Genomic DNA, 20,343 nt, shown 5'->3' with positions numbered 1-20,343 from the left:
AAGATTTCTAAACATGTAGATGGTGAACTTCCAAATAAGCTAGGGATATTCCAGAATTTCATTCTTCTCTTTGCAGCAGGTTAAACAGGTACTCCTTCAGGGCTGTTGGGCAGGTCAGCAGTAAATGTGCTTGCCTTGGTGCAGAATGTTGGTTTAGGTCTGGTCCTTCACCAAACCATTCTTTCTAGGGATCATTTAAGAGAGATTGGTGTGCAGCTACTGGGTTCTGTGAATCCCTGTTTTCCTTCCTTATGCATGGAACAAGTGAAAGAACAGCCCCTAAATCCATCCAATATTAGTGAGTATGGAATGACCTCTTTGCTGACTTAAAATTATAAAGTACTTACATATGAAGTTCTGCAGCTGAGAAGGCTGTTGTGACATCATCTATGCAGAGATACAACCTGTCTGTAGCCAAAACTTCTGTAACATCTGGTACCATTTATTGCATCTATTTCACTTTCTTACATGCATCTTAAACGTTTAAGCACAATAGAATCACAGCATTCTAAAATAATAATTTGTTTTGTAGTTTTAAAATGCAGATGTGCAGAGTCAAGCAGACTACAGCTACAACTGCCTCAGAGTAGCCATTTTTAATTTTTTTTACTTCCCATCAGAATTTAATTGATTTCTGCCCATGAGAAAGTTTACTCTCCACTTCAATGAAAATACCCCTTTGTAGTGGTGTTTGCCATGTGCATGGAAGACTAAATTCTGGAAAAGTTCTTGTTTTCCTGGGTACTGAAACCTTGTTTTGCTAAGCTGAACCTGATGTCAGTTTGGGATTTGAGTGCTTCATTCCAAATCTTGCTAGAAACCAATCAGGAGTAACACACAGGGACACAGCAGAGACTCTGTAGGGTGGTACCTTACTGTGGGTCTTCCATTAGGACTTGGTTGGGATATTGTCTCACATGTTCTGCATTTCTAATTCAGTGAATCTGTGGAAAACATTTAAATACGTGGAACTTCAAATCCCACAAAGCTCAAGCCTGTCTTTTGTGAAGCAGTGGGGCAGTGTGTGGTCAAGCACAAGGTGAGCTGTGCTGTGAGGTGTGTGAGCTGCCTTACATGGAGGAACTGACTTTGTTGGACAGATTCGCTCCAGAATGATAAATACGGAGTTGTTTTTACTTTGCACTTACAAAATGTCACCTCTAATTGAACTTCCAGTACCTTCTGGAACATCTGGGTGAAGTGACTAGGAAAGGGGAAAGCTGTTAAATATGAATATGGAGCAGCATCTGTTGGAGTGCTGATGGGGATTTTTTCTGCACCTGGCTAGTTTTTCAGATGGTTCAGGTGGGCAGAATTTCAGCAGCTGTTTATGTTGTTTGGTCAGTTTAAAATGCTGATTTCTGAAATCAGATCCAGTCATGAAATAGATCCCCAGTTTGATGCAGCAATTGCTTCACCTGCTGGAAAGTTCTTACCAGAGCTGACTGAATTTTTTTATTGTTTTGAAGACTAATGGGCTCTGTCCTTGCTTGACTGCTGCTTCTCACAGCTGGCTTTGAAGAGATCCTTTTTCTTGCAAACAATTGTTCCCCTTTACAGCTCCTCCCTATGGCCTTGGATGGTTGTTTTCTGTCTTGCTCAGACAGTTCTAATGCAAGTCAAGCCTTAGAACAGAAGTCCTCATCTGTGCAACATCTGTCTGTGGATGGCCACTGAGTGGAGTTACAAGTTACTTAAGGATTGTTTGTAAGGACTGGGAGTCAGTCTGGGACATCAGTGTGAGGTGGCCATGTGGAATAACAGAAACTCCCAGATGGTTGTGGTTTGTGCCCTGAATCTGGATGAAGGTACAGGTTGGAGCATTGCTTGTGGGCTGCTGGTGTGGCCCCACATGCTGTCCTGGAGGGCTGGCACAGTCCCTACAGGCTGGCCCTGTGTGCCCAGAGCAGGTGTGGTGCAGAGCACATTCAGTCTGCTCCAGAGTGTGCTTTAAAGCTTTAGGGGGATCCTTTCCAAACAAGTGAGCTGCCTGGGTTAATGGATAAAAGGTTTGCTTAATTTCCCTTAAATACAGGCAAAAAATGTATGGACTGTATGAATTCTGGGGTTTCACTGTTGTGATACTGCTTTTGTTTTCCTCTGGTGCTCGTGAACAAGCCAAACTCAGAAAAAGGTGAAAGAATCCCTGGATCAGTTTTGCTTAAACTGTTGCACATGATAATGTGATTCTGGGAATGACCTGTGCCAGTGCAGGTACTGCCACAAAAGGGCTGCAGCCTACAGAGGAACAATGTCAGAGCACAGGAGGAGAGTGAGAAGGAAGGTGCAGCACAGAGAAGCCACTTTGTACCTGGAACAACACTTGTCCCAAGAAGCTTCTGGCTGCCCCCTGCCTCACTGAAGGGTCTGATGGCACTTGCTGTGGTAACAAGGGAGCAGAGCAGGGCCTGGACTGAGTTGGCCCTGGGAAACTTGGAGGAAAGGTATATTAGAGTTTGTCAACTTTTCCTCCAAAATAATAAATTGAATTCCCTGAGCTGAGTCTATTTACCCCCCAACAGTGCATGGTAAGTGATTTCCCCATCTATAAACCAATGAGTTTTCTTGCTCTTTCTCCTCCTGGGGGCTGAAGCAGCTGGGCAGGTCTGTGGCTGCCAGCCAGGGCCAGCTGCCCACCCTGACAGCTCTCAGCACATGACAAGCAGGGACCTGGGGCAGCAAGACCTGGCCATGGCCCCTGCACTGCTCCTGTAGGAGGCTCTGTCAGCTCCCAGGCCCCAGCCAAACACCACCTCTGTCTGCAGCTGTCTGCTGTTCTCTCATTCTGTTCTATGCATGTGGATTGTGGACTCTAAAGTTTTGCTTTAGTCTCTCCCTTTTGACATACTCTGTATACACCAAAAGACATTCAAGAGATGTTTTCAGTGTTGGCTTGTGCATCTCCTTCCTTGTAATGAAAAACATCAAATGAAGCAAAAATGGCCACATTTCTTGTGAACAGATCAGGTTTCAGGCCATGCAGTGCTTTCATTCCATTTGTTATCCTCTAGAAATCCTGATGCACAGGGATGTGAGGGACAAGAATCTGCCACCTGCCATGAGGATTTGCCTTGAGTTAGAACCAGAACCTTCCCATGTCCTGGCCATGGTTTGCTAGGGTGATAGGCAAGCAAATTTCATTAGAAATCACTGGATCTGAATTTAATTCCAGGTCAGTTTACCCCAAATGGCTCCAATTTTAGTGACCTCCAAGTGCAGCCAGCATCACTTTCTGTGTTGCTCTTAATATCCTGCCTGCTGCTGAGGATAAAATTCACTTCTTGACTGGGCCTGCACAAGATTCAAGCTCTGAAACGCCACAGTAAGGGTAATTTGGACTTCAAGGACCAGCACAAGGCCATTGCTTTTTGGAGTGTTTTTACTTTTAACAGTTTCAGTTATGCCTTTTCACACTTAATTTCATAAATAGGATCCCTATGAATAATTTACCAATTATTTTTCTGCTTTTAGTCATGGGACAAATGATTGCAGAGTTAAAGCATCTGCTGCTTTATATTTTGATCTGTTTTACTTGCTGTGTAATATTAAGCAATTTATCTGCAATTTAATTTTGAATTAGTACAATATTTCTGATAAATGCCTTATGGAGTTAGCTGAGCACGGAACAGGAATTTGCACACTTATGAAATATCTGACCTATCAGTAGTAGCTTAAAATATATTTCCTAAATATGTTCTTACAGACCATAGTAAAATGGAACTGGCACAGTTGCAAAACCTCTACATAAAAATGATACACAAATGTGGGGGGGTTTGTGTGATATTTTTAAAGCAAACGAAAGAGCAAAATGGTAAAATGCTGTGAAATAGCCTATTTAAATTATTGGTGAGGCTTTTTGCTGATGTCTTAAAGATTTTTTGGTGCCTTTGTTCAAGTTAGGTGAACACAGATGCAATTCTAAAAACCCTTTTTATTCCTTTGTTCTCACCTTGTTCCTATGACCCAGTTTGCAGTAACAAGGTATATAGGATTTTGATTGTTGCTTACTTCAGTGCAGTTTATAGCAAAAGCCCCACTTTGCTTTCCAGGAAAGCCCCAGCCCCTCTCCAGAGTTTGTCACAAGAAAAGAAGCTGCAGGTGAGTGAGAGGAGCACTGCCAGGTGAGGCTCATAAACCGAACCTCAGTGTGGAATCAGCTGAATCCGCTCAGGAAGTGGAGCCATCACCTGAGCCACTGGTGTTTGTTCCTGTGCCTGTGGGCAGCAGCTGCAGCTCCCTGCCCCGTGGGGTTTTACCTGAGGCCTTTTAGGAAGCACAGCTTGCACACCTTGGAGAAGGGGTGGCCTAAGCACTGGTGCTCCTCTCCACTCACTGCTTTCTTCCTGCAGGAAGCTCCTGAGCTGCTCAGCACCTCACAGAGCCACAACTGTGGGGTTTATGTCAGACTGGAGAGCTGCGCTGCCCCGCTTTTGTAGGATGCTGCCTGAATCTGGAAGGGATGGAATTCCTACAGGTCAGCGCCAGGGATTGGCCCCTGCACCAGTGTCAGATCTGCTGGGTGCAGTCGGGATCACCCGGGAGTGACCTGAGGTGTGCCCTGTCCCAGCAGGCACAGGACCAGAGGGAAATGTTCCCTGGCACAGGTGGGAATGGCACATGCCCCAGGAGAGCTCCTGGCCCTTGCCCAGCTGAAAGGGCAGAGTCAGTTGACCACCATGTAAGCACAGCACACGAGAGAGCACATTTGGTTGGTTGTGTCAGGAGGAAGTTGCACAGTCAGATGGATTTACACTCGACTGGACTTATCCTCTGGCTGTTTTGTTTTCCTCTGGCTGAGTTTGGAATGTCTGTCTTTCCTGCTCTTTGAGTTTGTGTACCCAGCTTTTAAATTGGCTGATCAGCCCGTTGTACTCGTGATGGCTTCAGAGGGAGTTTACTTTCAATTAGGACCCTTGGATGAGGATTCAGTTTCCTTGAAAATTCTTTTGCTGGGGGCACCTCAGTGAACACAAATTGAAAAGTGCTGGAAAAAGCATTTCATTCCATTCTATTAAAATGTAGCTTATTTAAGTGGTAAAAGGGGCATTTGTGGCCCTTCTGCACATGATGGATTCTCCACTTGTAATCTGTGTTTTCAGATGTTTCCCCATGATATAGAACCATTGAATAGTTCTGGTTTTACAGATGAATGGAGGAGGTACAAATGTGTTTTCATTTTTTCAAAAGGTGATTAGTGCTTTAGGATATGAATATTTTTACAATCAGTGCTTTAAAAAATAAAAAAAGATCTTCAGAGCTGTCATTCCATAAGGATCTTAATGGTGATGGTTCTTTTTTTCCTGGTGTATTTACAAACAAAGAAGCAAAGAATTAATGCAGTTTATTGTCCTAACACTTCTTATATTCATCACTCAGATAAGTTCACCCATTTTATCCCTATGTCACTGTTTCTTTTCAGTTAATACTAGAAATTGCTTTGTTTCTTCAGAAACTTGGATTAGAGTTTAATAATTTAATGTAACTGCTCTTAGAAATTAATTGTAAATATAAATACAGGTTTTTAAGGATTTGTTATCACAGCTAATTTTATTTTCTTACATAATCTCCTGTTAAATGGATTTGCAGCTTTTTGTTGCTTATGAAAGCCCAATTAACAGTTCTTTCAGTCTGGTTCAGTACTGCAGTGGGAAAAGACTTTGATCTTCATTGTTTTTATTATTAGATTATTTTTTAACAATTACATTTTTCCCTTCCCTCAGAAACAGCAAGTGCAAAGTTTCTTTAGCTTGGGAAATTCAGCTACAGGGCTTTGACATCTATATGTTTGCACATTTCTATTGGCATGGACAAATATTTATAATATGCCACGTAAATGCACATATTCTTCCTGCTGTAAATACCATTTGTGACAGGAAATCCATTCTCTTGCACAACAGGTATGGTGTCCTTGGTCTTCCCAGATTGACTAAATCCTCCAAGCGCACCTTGTTCCCTGTGCTTTACAGCAGTGGACTCCAGTGGGACAGAGTTTTGTCTTTTCTTAATAATTTTACACGAGATTTTACTGCCTGTGGATGTGTGTACATGGGCAGATGAGGCTCAGCACATCCCTCATCTGTGTCTTATTTTTCCATTCCAACAAAGAACAGTGCTCCACACTTTGACACAGATTGAAACATGAGCTGCTGTTTAAACCTTTGCACTTTGCTCATTCTCCCCTAAGCCTCTCTCTGTAGCTGCCTGCTTTTGCTTTGCTTCTTAGCCATGCTTCAGGCATACCTGGCATCTACTGATTTTTTTCCTCTGCTCCTGTCCTTCTTTAAGAGTTCCTGACAGGGGGGCTGATGCAAACTGCAGCTCAGGCATCACGGTGGTGAGCCAGAAACTGTATTCATTAGCGAAGAACTGACAGGTTCCCCGCTGGCCCTGGCACTCGATGAATGGTGCTGATCTGAAGTCTTCCAGGCAGCTTCCAGGGGACATAAGGGACTGTCCACCACCCTGGTCACCAGATCCAGTGTGCTGGAAAGAACAAAGAGACAACTTGGTAACTGTGAATGAAAAATAGGTAAATGACGTTCATCTGTCTTTTTCCCTGCTTGCTTTTAACTGTGTTGGTTTTTTGTAATCTTATATGGGAGTAAGATTCTCTTGCTGGAGGAAATTTTAATTTGGTCTGTAATAAATTAATCTCAAAGTCTAGAGCCAGCTCACTTAACTTTCAGGTATTTATCAAACTGAAGGAAGGAGTAGTCTGGGTTGATTCAGAATGATGCCATTATACAAATGTAACTTGAGGATGGCATTAAAAAGACTGGAGCTCTAATTCTGAAAATTGTGTCTTTGTACATGAAAATCCCACTGTTTATTATTATGCAAGGAGGCAAAACCTTTGTTATTTTAAGAAATGTGTATCTTAAGTCTTTAAGTACAGTATATGTAGCTACAGCCAGGTTCTGCAATTTGGAATGGACCTTTGTCCTGTTTCTTGTGAATTTTCCTCTTTAATGTTTGCTAGACACTGAATAATTTACTTTTCAGAGTTAAAAATCCTTGAACCTTTAGAATACAAAAGCTGGCTGAAAGAACCATATCTATATACTGATGCACCCACTTTCTTACCATCAGAAACGAGTATCCTATCCAAAGGCTCCTCCAGCTGGGTGGGCAGGGGGGAATGGACTGGTCCTGGCTGTGCAGTGCCACGGCCTGTGCAGGGGCCTCGCACACAGCACATCTGCTGATGTAGGGCTGGATCTCCTCCTCGGACAGCGGCGCCGTGGGCAGCGGGGCCGCGCTGGCCAGCCAGTAGGACTTGTCATTGCGGCTGGCATAGTAACACACCTGGTTGATGTTGCAGTAGGCAAAGGGCATGGTACTGAACACAGGCAGGCAGGACCCTGCCAGACCTGGAAATTACAGTGAGGGATGCCAATTATTTCACTTCCTAGGTCAGTTGAAAATTGTATTCTGGCCAATATTGCTACAAAAATATGTATTTTAGCAAGATTTAGGTAATGCACAGATGTTAAACCTCCCAAGCCCTTTACCAAGATGTCTACATGAAAAACAGAGACCTATTACCAGTATGTATCTTCCTTTGACCAGTAATATTTAATTGTGTTGATCTGATATTTAAACATGATGTTGTAGTTTGTCACCATGAGAAACAGTTATGATAACAAATTTCCTAGCTGTGCCAACACTGAAAAATAAATTAGGCAAGAGGTGGTGGCTGGTTTAAAAGGAGATCAGCTATTTACAAACTCATTAGGAGCAGTGAGAAACCAAGTGACAATGCTGATAAATAGAAACATTTTTGTGAAGTATGACAAGCCACTGCTAGCAGTCCATTAAGCTGAAATCCCAGCAACTATCCTACTGCCTTCCAGAAAGGCTTCACAGACTCCCAAAGTGAAATAAAAGGATTGACAGATTTTGCAGGGCAAATCCTGTAAAACTCCCATCAGGCAGATATCAGTGGGAACCAATAAGTGACCAGTGCATACTTCTGTGGTGAACTTCTTCCAGAACTGAATTTAGAAGAGTTTCATGGTAGCCTATTGAGTTAGCAATAATCACTGCACAAAGTTCTGCCTTGAACTTGGTGTGTGAAGTGTTATTTCTGTAATGCCTCCGAACCCAAGCACTTTCATTAAAGGCATGTGACATTTCTGTACAGAAGCCAGTTTTGTTTATCACTGATAATATTACATTCCAGTACTAATGAAGGATCTGGAGCAACCTGAGTAGGAAAAATGCCTGCAAAATCACAGAGGATTTTCTTTGAATCTTATTTTCACTGCTGTTATGAGGCATTCTGTTAGCAAGTGGCTCTCCTGGGAAATGCCAAACACACAATAGTGAAAACATTCTAAAACATCACTGCTATTCTAAAAATAGTTCTTTTTATTGCTCTTTTAAACACTTCTTTTTTGTTCAGCTTATTAGGTCCTTGATCTTTCCTCCTCAGAGAATTCTCTGACTCTTGTATAACAAGTCAACAAGAATTTAGGAAACTTTTCCTGTGCAAATTGCCACCAATCAGTTCCTCAGGCTGCAAGTCAGGCAGCTTATTTATACATCTAATTTTAGTCAGAATTGTATAAGACAGGGAAGAAGTGACCCAAGGCACCAAAAGCAGCTGTCTCTGGAAGGAATTTGACTTTGGCTTTTCCAAAAAATATTAGCTTCTGACTCTGAAAAGCAAAGGATTCTGCTGGGCACATGATGCATAATTTACTTGTAAAGCTTACTTTTACTGCCCAACTGTATTTACCCAACTTAACCAGCTCTTTCCCAAGCTGTGTTTACAGTAAAAAAGGAGCAGATCCTCCAGGGAGTTATTTCAGAGTGGCCAAATAAGATTTCTGACCTAGGAAAATCTCTCCAGTGACTTCAAAGACAGCCTAAAATGAGCTGGGATAAGCGAAATAAACCCCTCATCTCTCCAACTTCAAGTCAAAATTACTTAGAAACACTTTTGCATTCAATTGCAGAGCAGCAGAAAGCCATTTTAAATGGGCGACAATAGGGCAAGATAACCAAATTCATTATAATCAGTATAAATTAGTACAGAAAATAAGTAGCTGACAGTTTTATAGTTTGCTCCATGTGACTTATCTTTCCTTGTGTAGATAACACCGTATTATTCCTTAGCTGGAGAGCAATTATGTACAATACATACCAAGATCTTGATTATGGGCTTTCTCTTGTCCCTCCAGGTACAGCAGACTATAGCCAGTCCATAACTTTGGCATCCCCTGTGGGCAGAGTGGTTCTCTGTCTGACTGACTGTGAAGGACGAGCAAGAATCCACTTGCAGATCTAATCTGGGGGCCTGGTTGTCCTGGGACACCAGTCTGGCCAGGTGGACCTTGGAGAAAGGTAAAAGAAATTTACTTGTATAAAATACAAAGTTGACACCTGCTGTGTGTAAATGTTCAATAAGTTCCCAACTGAATATAATACAACTTCAAGGCTGTCATGGGCAATAAAGATACAAGCAGACTTCTGTAATTCTTTTTCTGGGAGAGAAATTAACTAGATTGCCACTGAATGCTTGGCATTTGGCTTTTCTGTTGTGCCTCTGTCTTGTGTTGTATAGATTAGGAAATGAAGTGGGCAATGATTTCCCAGACTTACTCGCTAGGATGAACAGAAGATTTGGACTGAATTTGAATCTTTGCAGTAACAGTCAATGCCCCTTGCTCACATATGTATTAAACCCTTAATTTATTAGAGAGCAGTCACAGGTAAAATACAACTTTAATTACTGCCAGACAGTTGCCCCATTAGCTCTGGCTCAGAGGTGCATGCCTATTGATATATTCTGTGTGAGCATGGGTGCTTAATTGCCTTTCTGCTTAGCAATGGATGCTGAGATAAATTTTCTTCCAACGGGTCTTGTTATGAAATCATTCACAAGTGTCACTGTCAGTGCTTGAACTGAGAAGGGGCAAGAGGTGTCATGGAATCTCAGGCTAGAGGTGGATGTATCCGTGTGGGAACTGGGGGAGCAGAGAGAAAACTGAGTCCGTGCATCATCTCACCCATCTCCCCCCACACCGAAGTCATGCTCATTCTTACCTTGTGGCCCAGCATATCCTTGCTCTCCTCGGCTCCCTTGGTCACCTGGTGGTCCAGGTGCCCCAGGTAACCCATCTTGACCTGGCAGGCCATATGATCCTTCTTCACCTTTTATGCCTAGATAAACACAAAGTATGTGCTTTTCCTGCATAGGGCTGCATTTAAGGTTCTGCTTGTCCAAACACAAAGGGCCAGTCAGCAAAATGGACACCAGGACAGGGAGGTGCAGAACTGCTTCTGCTGGGAATTCTCTTCACCACTTATTCACCCTGTGACCACAGCAGTAGCTCAGAAGTATGAGTTAGGAACAGCAGCTCCTGATAAGGTTTTCCATCCTCTCCAGAGATCTTGTGTGATTTACAGTAGAAATCAAAGCACTCCCCAACAAACATTATCATACAAGCCTCGTGCAGACCTGCCATGAGGATCTGCACCATGGAATGAGCTGTAACTCCTCCTGAGGCAAGCCAAGCTGTCAGCTTGGAGAACCCCATTCAGCAAAGTCTTAGAACACATAGTAAACTCCCTTTGAAGTAATGGATATATTGGAGTACTTAGAGAACAGAGAGGGACTGCAGAAATGGACATTTTTAGGCTCCTGATGGCCTCTCTTTTTTGTATTTCTCACATGTCCATGCACTTTATACATTGGAGGGAAGGTGTGGTGTGACAGTAAATGATGCATCTCGTGTAGTATGCAGATAATGATGGGCCTGTTCACTGGCTACCCAAAACAATCTGAATTGAACAAAGCAACACCTATTAGGTATTGTTGCCCTTAGAAGTGGTTTTCCCCTTTTGATAAAAAGCAGTTTTCAGATAAGGGTGTTTCTCTAGCACCCACCACAGTTGTTTCTCAGTAATGATGTTTCATTCCTTGCAGACTTTGTTATTTAACCTGCAGCTGAGTAATTCAAGGTTGTCTCAAAGCATTCAAACTTCCCCTTGTTACTTTTTACTAAGAAAGTCTGAACCAATTAAAAAAAAAAAAATTAACAGCTTTTCTAGGTTGGTTGCTGAGTTCTTCTTCCAAAGCTTAAGCCCATTGAGGGATTTTAATAAAATCCATTGCTTTTGCTAGTAAAACTTACAGTTTGCCTTCCAAGCCAGGAAAAAATTGGACTCTCCCATCTTAATGAAGGAAAAAGCATTACTATTTCTTTATTTCTTTCATAAAACCAGTGTAAATATGTGTATCACCGTATCACCTGGTTTTAAAAAACCCTTAATGATGTATATAATGGAAACACAGCTGTGTAACCCCAGAAACTCCTTTTAGCTGACAAATCAACTAAGATACCTAAAACTAGAGAATTAACTGAAAACTGCATTGTTTCCTTTCATGCTGTAGGGAGTCTCCTGGGAGACAATCACAGGGGTTTTTCTCTGGACCCAGAGCAGCCAACACAACAAATTTTGGTTTCCCAAGTAGGAAATACCTAAAACCACACAAGGGATTCCACCATTAAACTGAAGACACTGCAATACAGCCTATGCTGTGTTTCTGTGAAGGTGGCCTCTCTTTTGGGATCACCAGTACCAGCATCACCCTTGTTTTCTTTTCATCTGTCAGAAGAACATTTCAGTCTTTCATCACTTCCTTTTTAAGATCTCTTTGGTCAGTTTCCTTTGGTGGTAACTTTTTCATGTTCTAACAGATAAAGACCTCTATTGTAGCCACTTCTCTGACTTCAGTGTCCTCTTAGGACTTTGGTTAGCAGAGCTTTGGGATTCACTTTTGCTAGATTTTAAAGCAAAAGTACATTTTAAGCATCCTCCAAATAGGTCTAAGACAGAGGGCTGGTTTGAGGTATTGCTTTATAACTTGGTGGGGAAAAAGGAAAAATACTTAAAGAATTTTTTTCTCAACAGTGTCTTATGCTTTTGCCCTGCCTGGCCTAGGAAATGGGAATGTAGTTCAGGCAGGCTCAAACAGCCTGGTTCAGCTACATTTATCCATCATCCTCAGCATTCACCAGCCCATTATGTACTTCTGGAGACTGTCAGTAAGTGTTTAAGGAGAAGAGAGAGGGTAAAACACGGAGAAGTAACTAACATTCTGACCCTTTTCAACTTGTTGTCTAAATGGCTGAGAAGAACATCCAAGCTTTCAAAACATGAGCTTACCTTGGGGTCCAGGGTGGCCTATTGGCCCTGGTAATCCTGGAGAGCCATCCTCTCCTCTTTGCCCTGCTTCCCCAGGAGGCCCTGGGATGGTAGGGCATGAATCATCCACTTTCCCTGGCTCACCAGGGTCACCTGGAATGTGTAATGGGAAAGTGAATTGCCAGACTGGCTAATAGTTCCTGTGCAAAAAGTCAACGTAAATGTTAGCTGATTTGGTTTTTCAAGAGTATGCTTTAAGTATTTTAAAATATTGAATAACTGAGTCCTGCTGTTTTAATTTTGCTCTTAGTCTTTTAGCACAGTATTAACAGTGTGGCAAGCCAGTGTTAGCAAGTGTATGTTAGCTGGTCTGTGATCTTTGCCCAGGTGGGCAAGAAAGTCAGTGGCATTCTGCCCTGTGGCCAACAGGACCAGGCAGTGACTGCTCCCCTGTGCTCAGAACTGGTGAGGCTGCACCTTGAATCTGTATTCAGGTTTTGGCTTCTCACTACAAGAAAAACATTGAGGTGCTGGAGTGTGTTCAGAGAGAGGCAGTGGAGCTGGGAAGGGTCTGGAGCCCAAATCTGGTGAGGAACAGCTGAGGGAACTGGGGGTGTTTAGTCTGGAGGAAGGTCAGGAGAGACCTTACTGCTCTATCACAGTTACTTGAAAGGAGTTTGTAGAGAGTCTCTTCTCCCAAGTAATAGGAGGAAATGGCCTTAAGTTTGATCAAGGGAGACTTATATTGGGTATTAGGAAATATGTCCTCATGGGAAGGGCTGTCAAGCCCTGGAACAGGCTGCCCAGGGAAGTGGTGGTGTCACCAACCCTGGAGGCAATTGAAAAGATGTGTAGATGTGGCACTTGGGGACATGGTGTAGGGGTGGCCTTGGCAATGCTGGGTTAATGGTGGGATTTGATATGTTGAAGGTTTTTTCCAACTTAATTCAATGATTCTACATTTCACATATTTGGTATGAAACTTCTTAATGTGCCCCAAACTGATTTGAGTTAAAGCCTAAAGTCTACCTAACCAGCTTCAGTGCAAACACCTTAGCACATGGAAAATTTTGCAGTATTTTGCCTATTTTGTTTTTGCAAAACTATCAATAGGCAGGCCAAAAAGGCTAGCACATAACAGCCATTTGAAGTGGTTATAATACATAATAATAAAAAAGAATAGTCACATTTTATATATTGAAAGTTACTGGCACCTTTTGCCTGTTTACATTTTGGATCAACATTTAGTCAGATGGAAAGTTCAGTGTTTGTAGTAATCCAGAGTTAGGATTCAAGCTTTTGCTACGATTTTGGTTAGAAAGCATTTTGTGTGAAAACCAAAAGAAAAACCCAAATTAGAACTAGAAACAAATGTTTGACAAGTCTAATTGACATCCTAGCACGAGAGTTCTCAACAGAGCATTCTCATGACGTTGGTGCTGTTTATGTGAAATATGAATTAGAGCTATATTCTGATAGCAGTACCTACTATTCCTAGAAACCACACCAAGGATGCCTTCTAATAAGAGCTGAATGTTTCTATATATAAGGGAGGGAGCTCCCATGAAAAGAACAATAAACAAAAGTCATGAACTTACCTATGAAACCTGAAGGATTTGAAAAATGGAAATCAGATTGTGGCCATTGAGGTGCAGGTGGAAGCAAGTTTCAGGCATGTAAATTAGAGTAAAGAATGGAATGAGAACTGAAATCACTTACGTGAGGTGACATTAGAAACAAATAGTTCAGAAATTTTTAATCAAATGAGAAATCATTTAAGTTGGCAACTGCAGGGGTCTTTTTTTCTGAGATTGTTTAAATTATTTGCATGCAAGTTAACATTAGTATGATTATATATGAATTGAAGGATCACAGTTACAGTTGAATGACACTAAGCAACAGGTTCATAAGTACCTGTGGGACCTCTGGGACCAGGTCTTCCTGGAAAACCTTGGTCTCCTTGTTGTCCTAAAGCACCAGGTGGACCCTGTGGGCCATGGACCCCCATAGGACCTGGAAATAAAACAGACAAAAATATAATGCAGTCTGGATGCTTGGGAATCCTCAACTCTGCTATGGCAAAGAAAAAAAATACATATTTCTTCTTCTTTTTCTGTTCTGGATCTAACTTATGACTTTTCTTTTTGTAGAGATTGGAAGTGATTGGTTTAGATGGGATTTCTCTGCAGGGTGTGAAAGAAGCAGAGTATCTAAGAAGTCATAGTGTAGATTTCTGTTTTCAAACTAAAGAATCTGTTGAAAGCTCCAAGCTATTGCTTTGGGGCAGATGTGAGACTGTTAGTTCAAACTCATCTGCATTTTCCATAGTTTCTCAAGACTGCTGAAGAGGGGATCACGGTTTGCTTTTCTGGCAAACTCAAATGTTTTACTGCCTTATTCTCAGAGTGGCAGAAGTGTCTTCCAACAAGCTGTTGTGAAGCAGTGCATGTGAATTTGTCTCTACTCTCACCTTCTACCCCAACCCCATCGTGTCTGTAGGTAAGCAGGAAGAGCTGTGGAATGTCCAGCCTCCACCCCTTCTGACTGGCTCCATGTCCAGTGGGCACCCCTGGGCACAAGGCTCAGTCACAGGGGCTGGGAATCAGTGCACACACAACTTAAAAACATCTCTGACCATACCCTTTGGGCCTGCTCTTCCTTGGCTCCCTGGAGGGCCTCTGGCTCCCTGCTGTCCTCGTGGCCCAGGATTACCTGGTGCCCCACGAACACCACTGTCACCTGGATCTCCTCGCACAAAGATCGTCTCTCCGGGAGCACCAGGATTCCCAGGATCACCTATGGAAAAGAAATTTATTCTTAATGTATGCACGAAGTACAAACATTTAAAAATAGCCATCTTCTGCTGGTGGGTGTTTTTTTTTTATTTTACTCTAGAGTGTTTTGGTTTTGTTTTTTTTGGAGGGATTTTGTCTAGGATGTAGGACAGCCCTTGCATATTTCTGGAAATACTAGTGTTAGCCTTTGTCCAAGGAAGACAATAACAGGAATAGTTCCCAAAGTTAAATAACTTCCCTGCAAGCAGCAAGTTACTGATACATTCATTGAAACACGGTTTCTCTACATTTATATTTTAAAGCTTTATTACTGTGTTGCTTTATGTGGAGATCTCCATTTTGTCCTTGGTCAGTTACCTACCTAGTGTTCACTGAGGTAGTGATGGGTTTCTTTATTCCCTATGCACTTCTATACATTGTTTCACAGACAGTAACCCTGTTATTCCTAGTATTCACAGGGGGTTTTTACATTATAAAAATTGATATTTTTAGTTTTAGTACCTCTGATGCCATCTAAACCAGGTAATCCTTGATCACCCGGAGGACCAGGGGAGGCACTATCAGGAGATCTTCCCATAGGTCCAGTGGGTCCAACAGGTCCTCTTCTACCTAAGGGATCACATTAAAAAAAAAATAAATCTGATGTTATTCTTTTTAGATTACAGGCAGAAGTTAGTAAGTAAAAGAATGCTGACATGAGAAGTCATGGAGGTAATGTATGGTCACACTTGTATACCAAACATACCGGTCCCCAGGCTAATGAGGCCATCTTGTCAAAGTGAAAATATTAATTATCTTTTTGAATTTTTAATTCTTCCCATAAAATCTGTGTAGCCTGAGGAATACATCATCCCATGTTGGCACATTGCCACAGAGAGCCACATTTTCCTGAACTCCAGCAATGGGAGAAATTATAACAATGTAAGGTGAGTGGGGGCTATGAAATGATTCTGCCTGGGGCAGGAAAAGTATTCACAGATTGTTCCTAGCAAAAGGGAGTTACACTGATTCCTAAAAACCTCAGTGAACAAGATGAATTTACTAGCCTTAAATGCATTCTTTCCCCCAATCTTTAATGTGGATTTTTCCACAATAAAACATTTATGCCCTTACTTGTGACAGGCAGAGTTCTCTGCACAAACTTTTGAACAGTTGCAGCTTGTTAACATGTGGGTTGCATTCTGTTGCCTTCTCTTTTCTACCAAAAAACAAATCTAGTTTCTTCAGTCTTGCTTTTCACCCCATCCTTCCATTTACTTTCTGGTGAGTTTTCTCCTTTTTGTCAAAGCTGGTCACAACTATCGAAGACCTCGCTTATCCCATGTAAGACAGTGTTAATACCTCTCAGAATTAAACCTGCTCTTTTTTCCTCAACAGCACAGTTCTGTTGACTCACCTAGTCCACAAACTAGTAACCAAACTAAGAAAAACGATTGTGTCTTCATTTTAGAATAATTCACCTCACCAGATTTCACCTCCTGCTATTTTTCTTCCATGTGTTATGTGACAAGGTCTGGCAGTGTAAAGCTGATGTCACTTCTAATCACAGAGTTGCTGAGGCTTGAGTGGGTCTCTGGAGACTTCCTAGACCAGCCCTGCCCTCAAAGCAGGATCAGTTAGAGCAGGTTGCCTCAGGTTCTGTCCAGCTGGGGTTTGACTATCTCCAATGACAGACCCTTCATAACTTCTCCAGGCAACTTGCTTCCATGTTCAATTCCCTTCACAGGGAAAATAAAACTTTTCCTTACAGCTGAGTAGGATGTTCTGTATGTTAATTTGTGCCCATTCCCTCTTGTCCTCTCACTGGATATCGCTATGAAGGAACTGTCTCCAGGTCCATCCTTTAGGTATTTACTCACATCAATAAACTCCCCCTGGGCCTTCTGTTCTGGAGACAAAGCAATTCCCCCTCTCCCTCCAGTCTCTTCACTTTCTCAGTGGCCCTTCCTCAAACACTTGCTTTTTCCCATTTCTGTGCAGTTTGTATACCACCAAGCTCTAAAATAACCACTATAATCTTGTGAAGCAGTTCTATCTTGCAATTACATCAGAACAGTTGATAGATTCACTTTAGTTCTGGGACTGCCAGATCTTCTGCACTCCTTTTCTTCAGGAATTTCTTCCCAGGTGGCAACCCTACTAGCAGTTCCCTGAGTATATTCAAGTCCATAATTTTCTATTTTCATTCTTTCCTATAACATAAACCAGAAATTCTCTGGAGACTCTCAGGAGTCTCTGTATCTCTACCAGAAACATCAGCGTGTTACAACAGAAGTGGTTTTAGGGAAAGAATCTTCTGAGTAATGTTCATATTAACCAGAGTAAGTGCCTTTAGAAAAAGAAATTAACTATGAGGTTGATTTCTACACTGCAGAGCAGCACTTTGGAGAAAACCTTTTCTTACCTGGAAATCCTGGGAATCCCCTTTCTCCAGGGGGGCCTGGAATAGAAATACCAGGCCATCCAGGATCACCTCTGTCTCCTTTTGGTCCAATTTCTCCTGAGTATCCTGGGGGCCCTGTCTCACTCTGACCTTTATAAGAAAACAATTATGTACATAAAGCTTACAGCGAGTACAAATACAGATGTGCAGGACAGAAATACCAGTTGCAGATGTTCTTCCTTGCAAGAGTTGCCTAGTGCTGTTTTTCTGGTTCCCTCTTGGAAGCTGGATAGAGTTTTGTTGAATCTGGCCCTAATTCATCACTTTCAAAGAAATTAATCTTTTTGCTTAAATGCTCTTCTTCAGGGGTTATTTTATATGGTGTCATTATGGTAACTTGAAATGTAAATTGATTGCATGGTTCAAAATTTAATTTTCCATCAGCATATATGTGCAATCTTTAGATAGATTATAAGCATTGTTTTTTAACAGTGCTTCAAAAGCACCTTTTGAAAGTTGTGAATACATCAGCATGAGTGAAATCCACATTCCTCTTTAAGTATGAGGCACAACTCCCTTGGACTTTTAATGGAGCTGGGATTTCACAAGTCTCCTTTTCATTTGTTAGTTTTATCTTTTGCATATTTAAGAAAAAGAGACTTGGCTCTCCTTTGAATCATCTGCACTGAGCTTTTTAATTTTATAAACAGCCTTGAAGCATTCCAACAAAACTATGTGAGTAATGGAAGTTTGAAAGTTTTCCCACAAATAACTGCAGGTGTGCCATTAAGCATACTTTAGATTCTGTTTGAAAGTTTGGTCTGAGCCTTAATGATATCTTCTGGGCAAGGCAAACATCAAAATAATATGCATCTTTCCTTGCACATTCAGTCATGTAGAAGATTTTCTGTTCCAGTTATTTCTCATCTTTACCTGGAGCTCCTGCAGAACCTTTTTGACCTTTTAGTCCATCCAAGCCATCCAGTCCAGGCAGTCCAGGAAGACCTGAGAGGTTTTACACAGGTATGACTGACCAAAAATCCATTACAGTCACAATTAAAAATCAAGCCTTTTTTTAATCTGACAACATCAAGGTGGGGTATTTGCTGAATTTGATTGCTGGCAGCTGCAGATGAGATCACATTGCAGTGCAATCTTTTTGGAAAGGCAAATGTGAAAAGTTTAAAAATTGCAGTCAATACAGTTTCACATCAAAGCAATCAGAAAGCACAGCTTTTAATCCTTTAGGTACTTCCATCCTGCAGCTAGCAGATTATGGGCTAATCAATAGAGACCCTTCTGTCTGTGACTGGACTGCCACTGTAACATGTGCTTGCTATTCCAAAGTTCACTGTGCTACCACTTCATGGCCACTGATGGGGTGCAGACACTACCTAAGATAGCTGTAAAGCTGGAACTTCTTTACAGCTTCTGTTCAAAATAGAAGTGCAATTTATCTAGCAGCAAAAAGAGGCTAAATTTCCACCTGGCTTCTTTTCTCTGGTCCTGCAGATTTCACACAGGAAACTATGCTTTTTTGCATCACTCTATTACAAAAGCTCTTTGATCTGAACAGCACAAAATCTTTGAAACAGCAAATCTATAATTGAAACCTCTGGTGTGACACATGGTAGTATATAGAGCAGCTCTGTTACTAGTGATGTTCACTACTAGCACTGGCTGAGTGTTTGTGGTAGTCAGACATAGCTTTTGCTTTATTACTTGTGCTTTTTTGAAAATTGCTAAAAGGTAATAAATGAAACAATAGATGGCACTTTTTAATCCATTTTTAAGAAAGTTGAACTAATCTAAGGTTGTGTTTGTTGTTTGCAGTCAAGGGTATAAAATATCTCCATGGCATCAGTGCTTTTTAGTTCCTTGGTTGTATAGATGAAATGTGAGAACAAACATTTCCTCAGTGCAGACAGCAGTCTGTCACCTGGTGATAGCAACTGGTCTGGCAAAACTGATGGGTCATTTGTGACAGGTTTCAAAGAGGTTTCAGAGACAGGAACAGAATTGGGATGCCTCTTGGTTCAGAGAGGGACGCTGATCATCAAGGAGCTGAATGATACTGTCAGTGCCTGCTCCTGTCCCACTTCTGCTGCTCATCTCTGCCTCCTTTGCTTCCCCATCAATTCCTCTCCCTGCCCTGCAGGATTCCCAGTGCACTTGCAGTGGGTTTCTCCCAGAAGTCTGAATTATCTGTGTGTGTGTGTCTCCTTTCCTCTGGCTCCTTCCTGCCACAGAAGATGTAGGTTCTCTGTTGGGTGCCTGTGCTCATCCCAGCATGTCCTGCAGCTCACCACTCCGCCATGTATCCAGAGCAGGCATCATGGGACAATTTATTGCTCTACTTAAGCACATAAGAATGGATATATTTTTTAAAGTTTGTAAACTGGTCAAATTTGGCAAGGACAAATTGCTGTAGGAACAGCAACACAAATACCTTTCATCAACTGCTTCACCTGCCAAATTTAAGTGTCCCTAGTTCAAAGATGGATTATCTGAGAATGAAAAATAAAAAAGCCCTAGAGTTCTCTAGCAGGCACACCAAAAATTATAATAATATAGCTTTGTTCTCAGAAACTGTAGAATTATTTTAGTTAAAAATTAACAAAGGATGAATTGCAAAAAATAAATCCAGTGTGTAGCAAACACCAGTCTGGAAAAATTTTAAATCCAGAAAAATTTTTGAAAACCTGCAAAACATTGATAATATACTCTCTGTGTAATTCACTTTATAACATGGGATACTAGTAATCTGACCTGTAATATCTTCTATGACCTTAATTAACTGTTCTTTAACTTTTCATGACATTCTAACTTTCATTCCTGCTTTCTGTAGCCTTCCTGTGCTTTGGACATGTTCCCATTTTAAAATTTATGTATGAGTTGCTTTGGGGGAATTTAGCAGGGGTATTTTAAAATTATTAAGAGCTCCTAACTAATTTTGGCCCCCAGGTCACCACTTAAAACTTTTTTTGATCTTTGGCTCATTCTGGCAAG

At 41.6% G+C, this 20,343-nt stretch overlaps 1 protein-coding gene across 1 annotated transcript in view; it reads right to left on the bottom strand.

The window, feature by feature from the left end:
- Window positions 1–5,436: 5,436 nt before the first annotated feature.
- COL4A4 (collagen type IV alpha 4 chain) overlaps window positions 5,437–20,343 on the bottom strand; it is a 66,748-nt gene continuing 51,841 nt past the window's right edge. Inside the window, exons 38-47 of the mRNA XM_059479652.1 lie at window positions 18,268–18,339; window positions 17,356–17,484; window positions 15,453–15,560; window positions 14,797–14,952; window positions 14,071–14,169; window positions 12,178–12,309; window positions 10,051–10,167; window positions 9,149–9,337; window positions 7,084–7,370; window positions 5,437–6,483 (exon numbers count right to left, since the gene is read on the bottom strand). Of these exons, the coding sequence (XP_059335635.1) occupies window positions 6,220–6,483; window positions 7,084–7,370; window positions 9,149–9,337; window positions 10,051–10,167; window positions 12,178–12,309; window positions 14,071–14,169; window positions 14,797–14,952; window positions 15,453–15,560; window positions 17,356–17,484; window positions 18,268–18,339 (1,553 nt within the window). The 3' untranslated portion in view covers window positions 5,437–6,219. The remainder of the gene's footprint in view (window positions 6,484–7,083; window positions 7,371–9,148; window positions 9,338–10,050; window positions 10,168–12,177; window positions 12,310–14,070; window positions 14,170–14,796; window positions 14,953–15,452; window positions 15,561–17,355; window positions 17,485–18,267; window positions 18,340–20,343) is intronic.

This window comes from Ammospiza nelsoni, chromosome 10 (genome assembly GCF_027579445.1).
Source record: "Ammospiza nelsoni isolate bAmmNel1 chromosome 10, bAmmNel1.pri, whole genome shotgun sequence".
Classification (NCBI taxonomy): Eukaryota; Metazoa; Chordata; class Aves; order Passeriformes; family Passerellidae; genus Ammospiza; species Ammospiza nelsoni.
The sequence above is the reverse complement of the archived record's forward strand: the minus strand, read 5'-3'. Positions and strand labels throughout refer to the sequence as shown.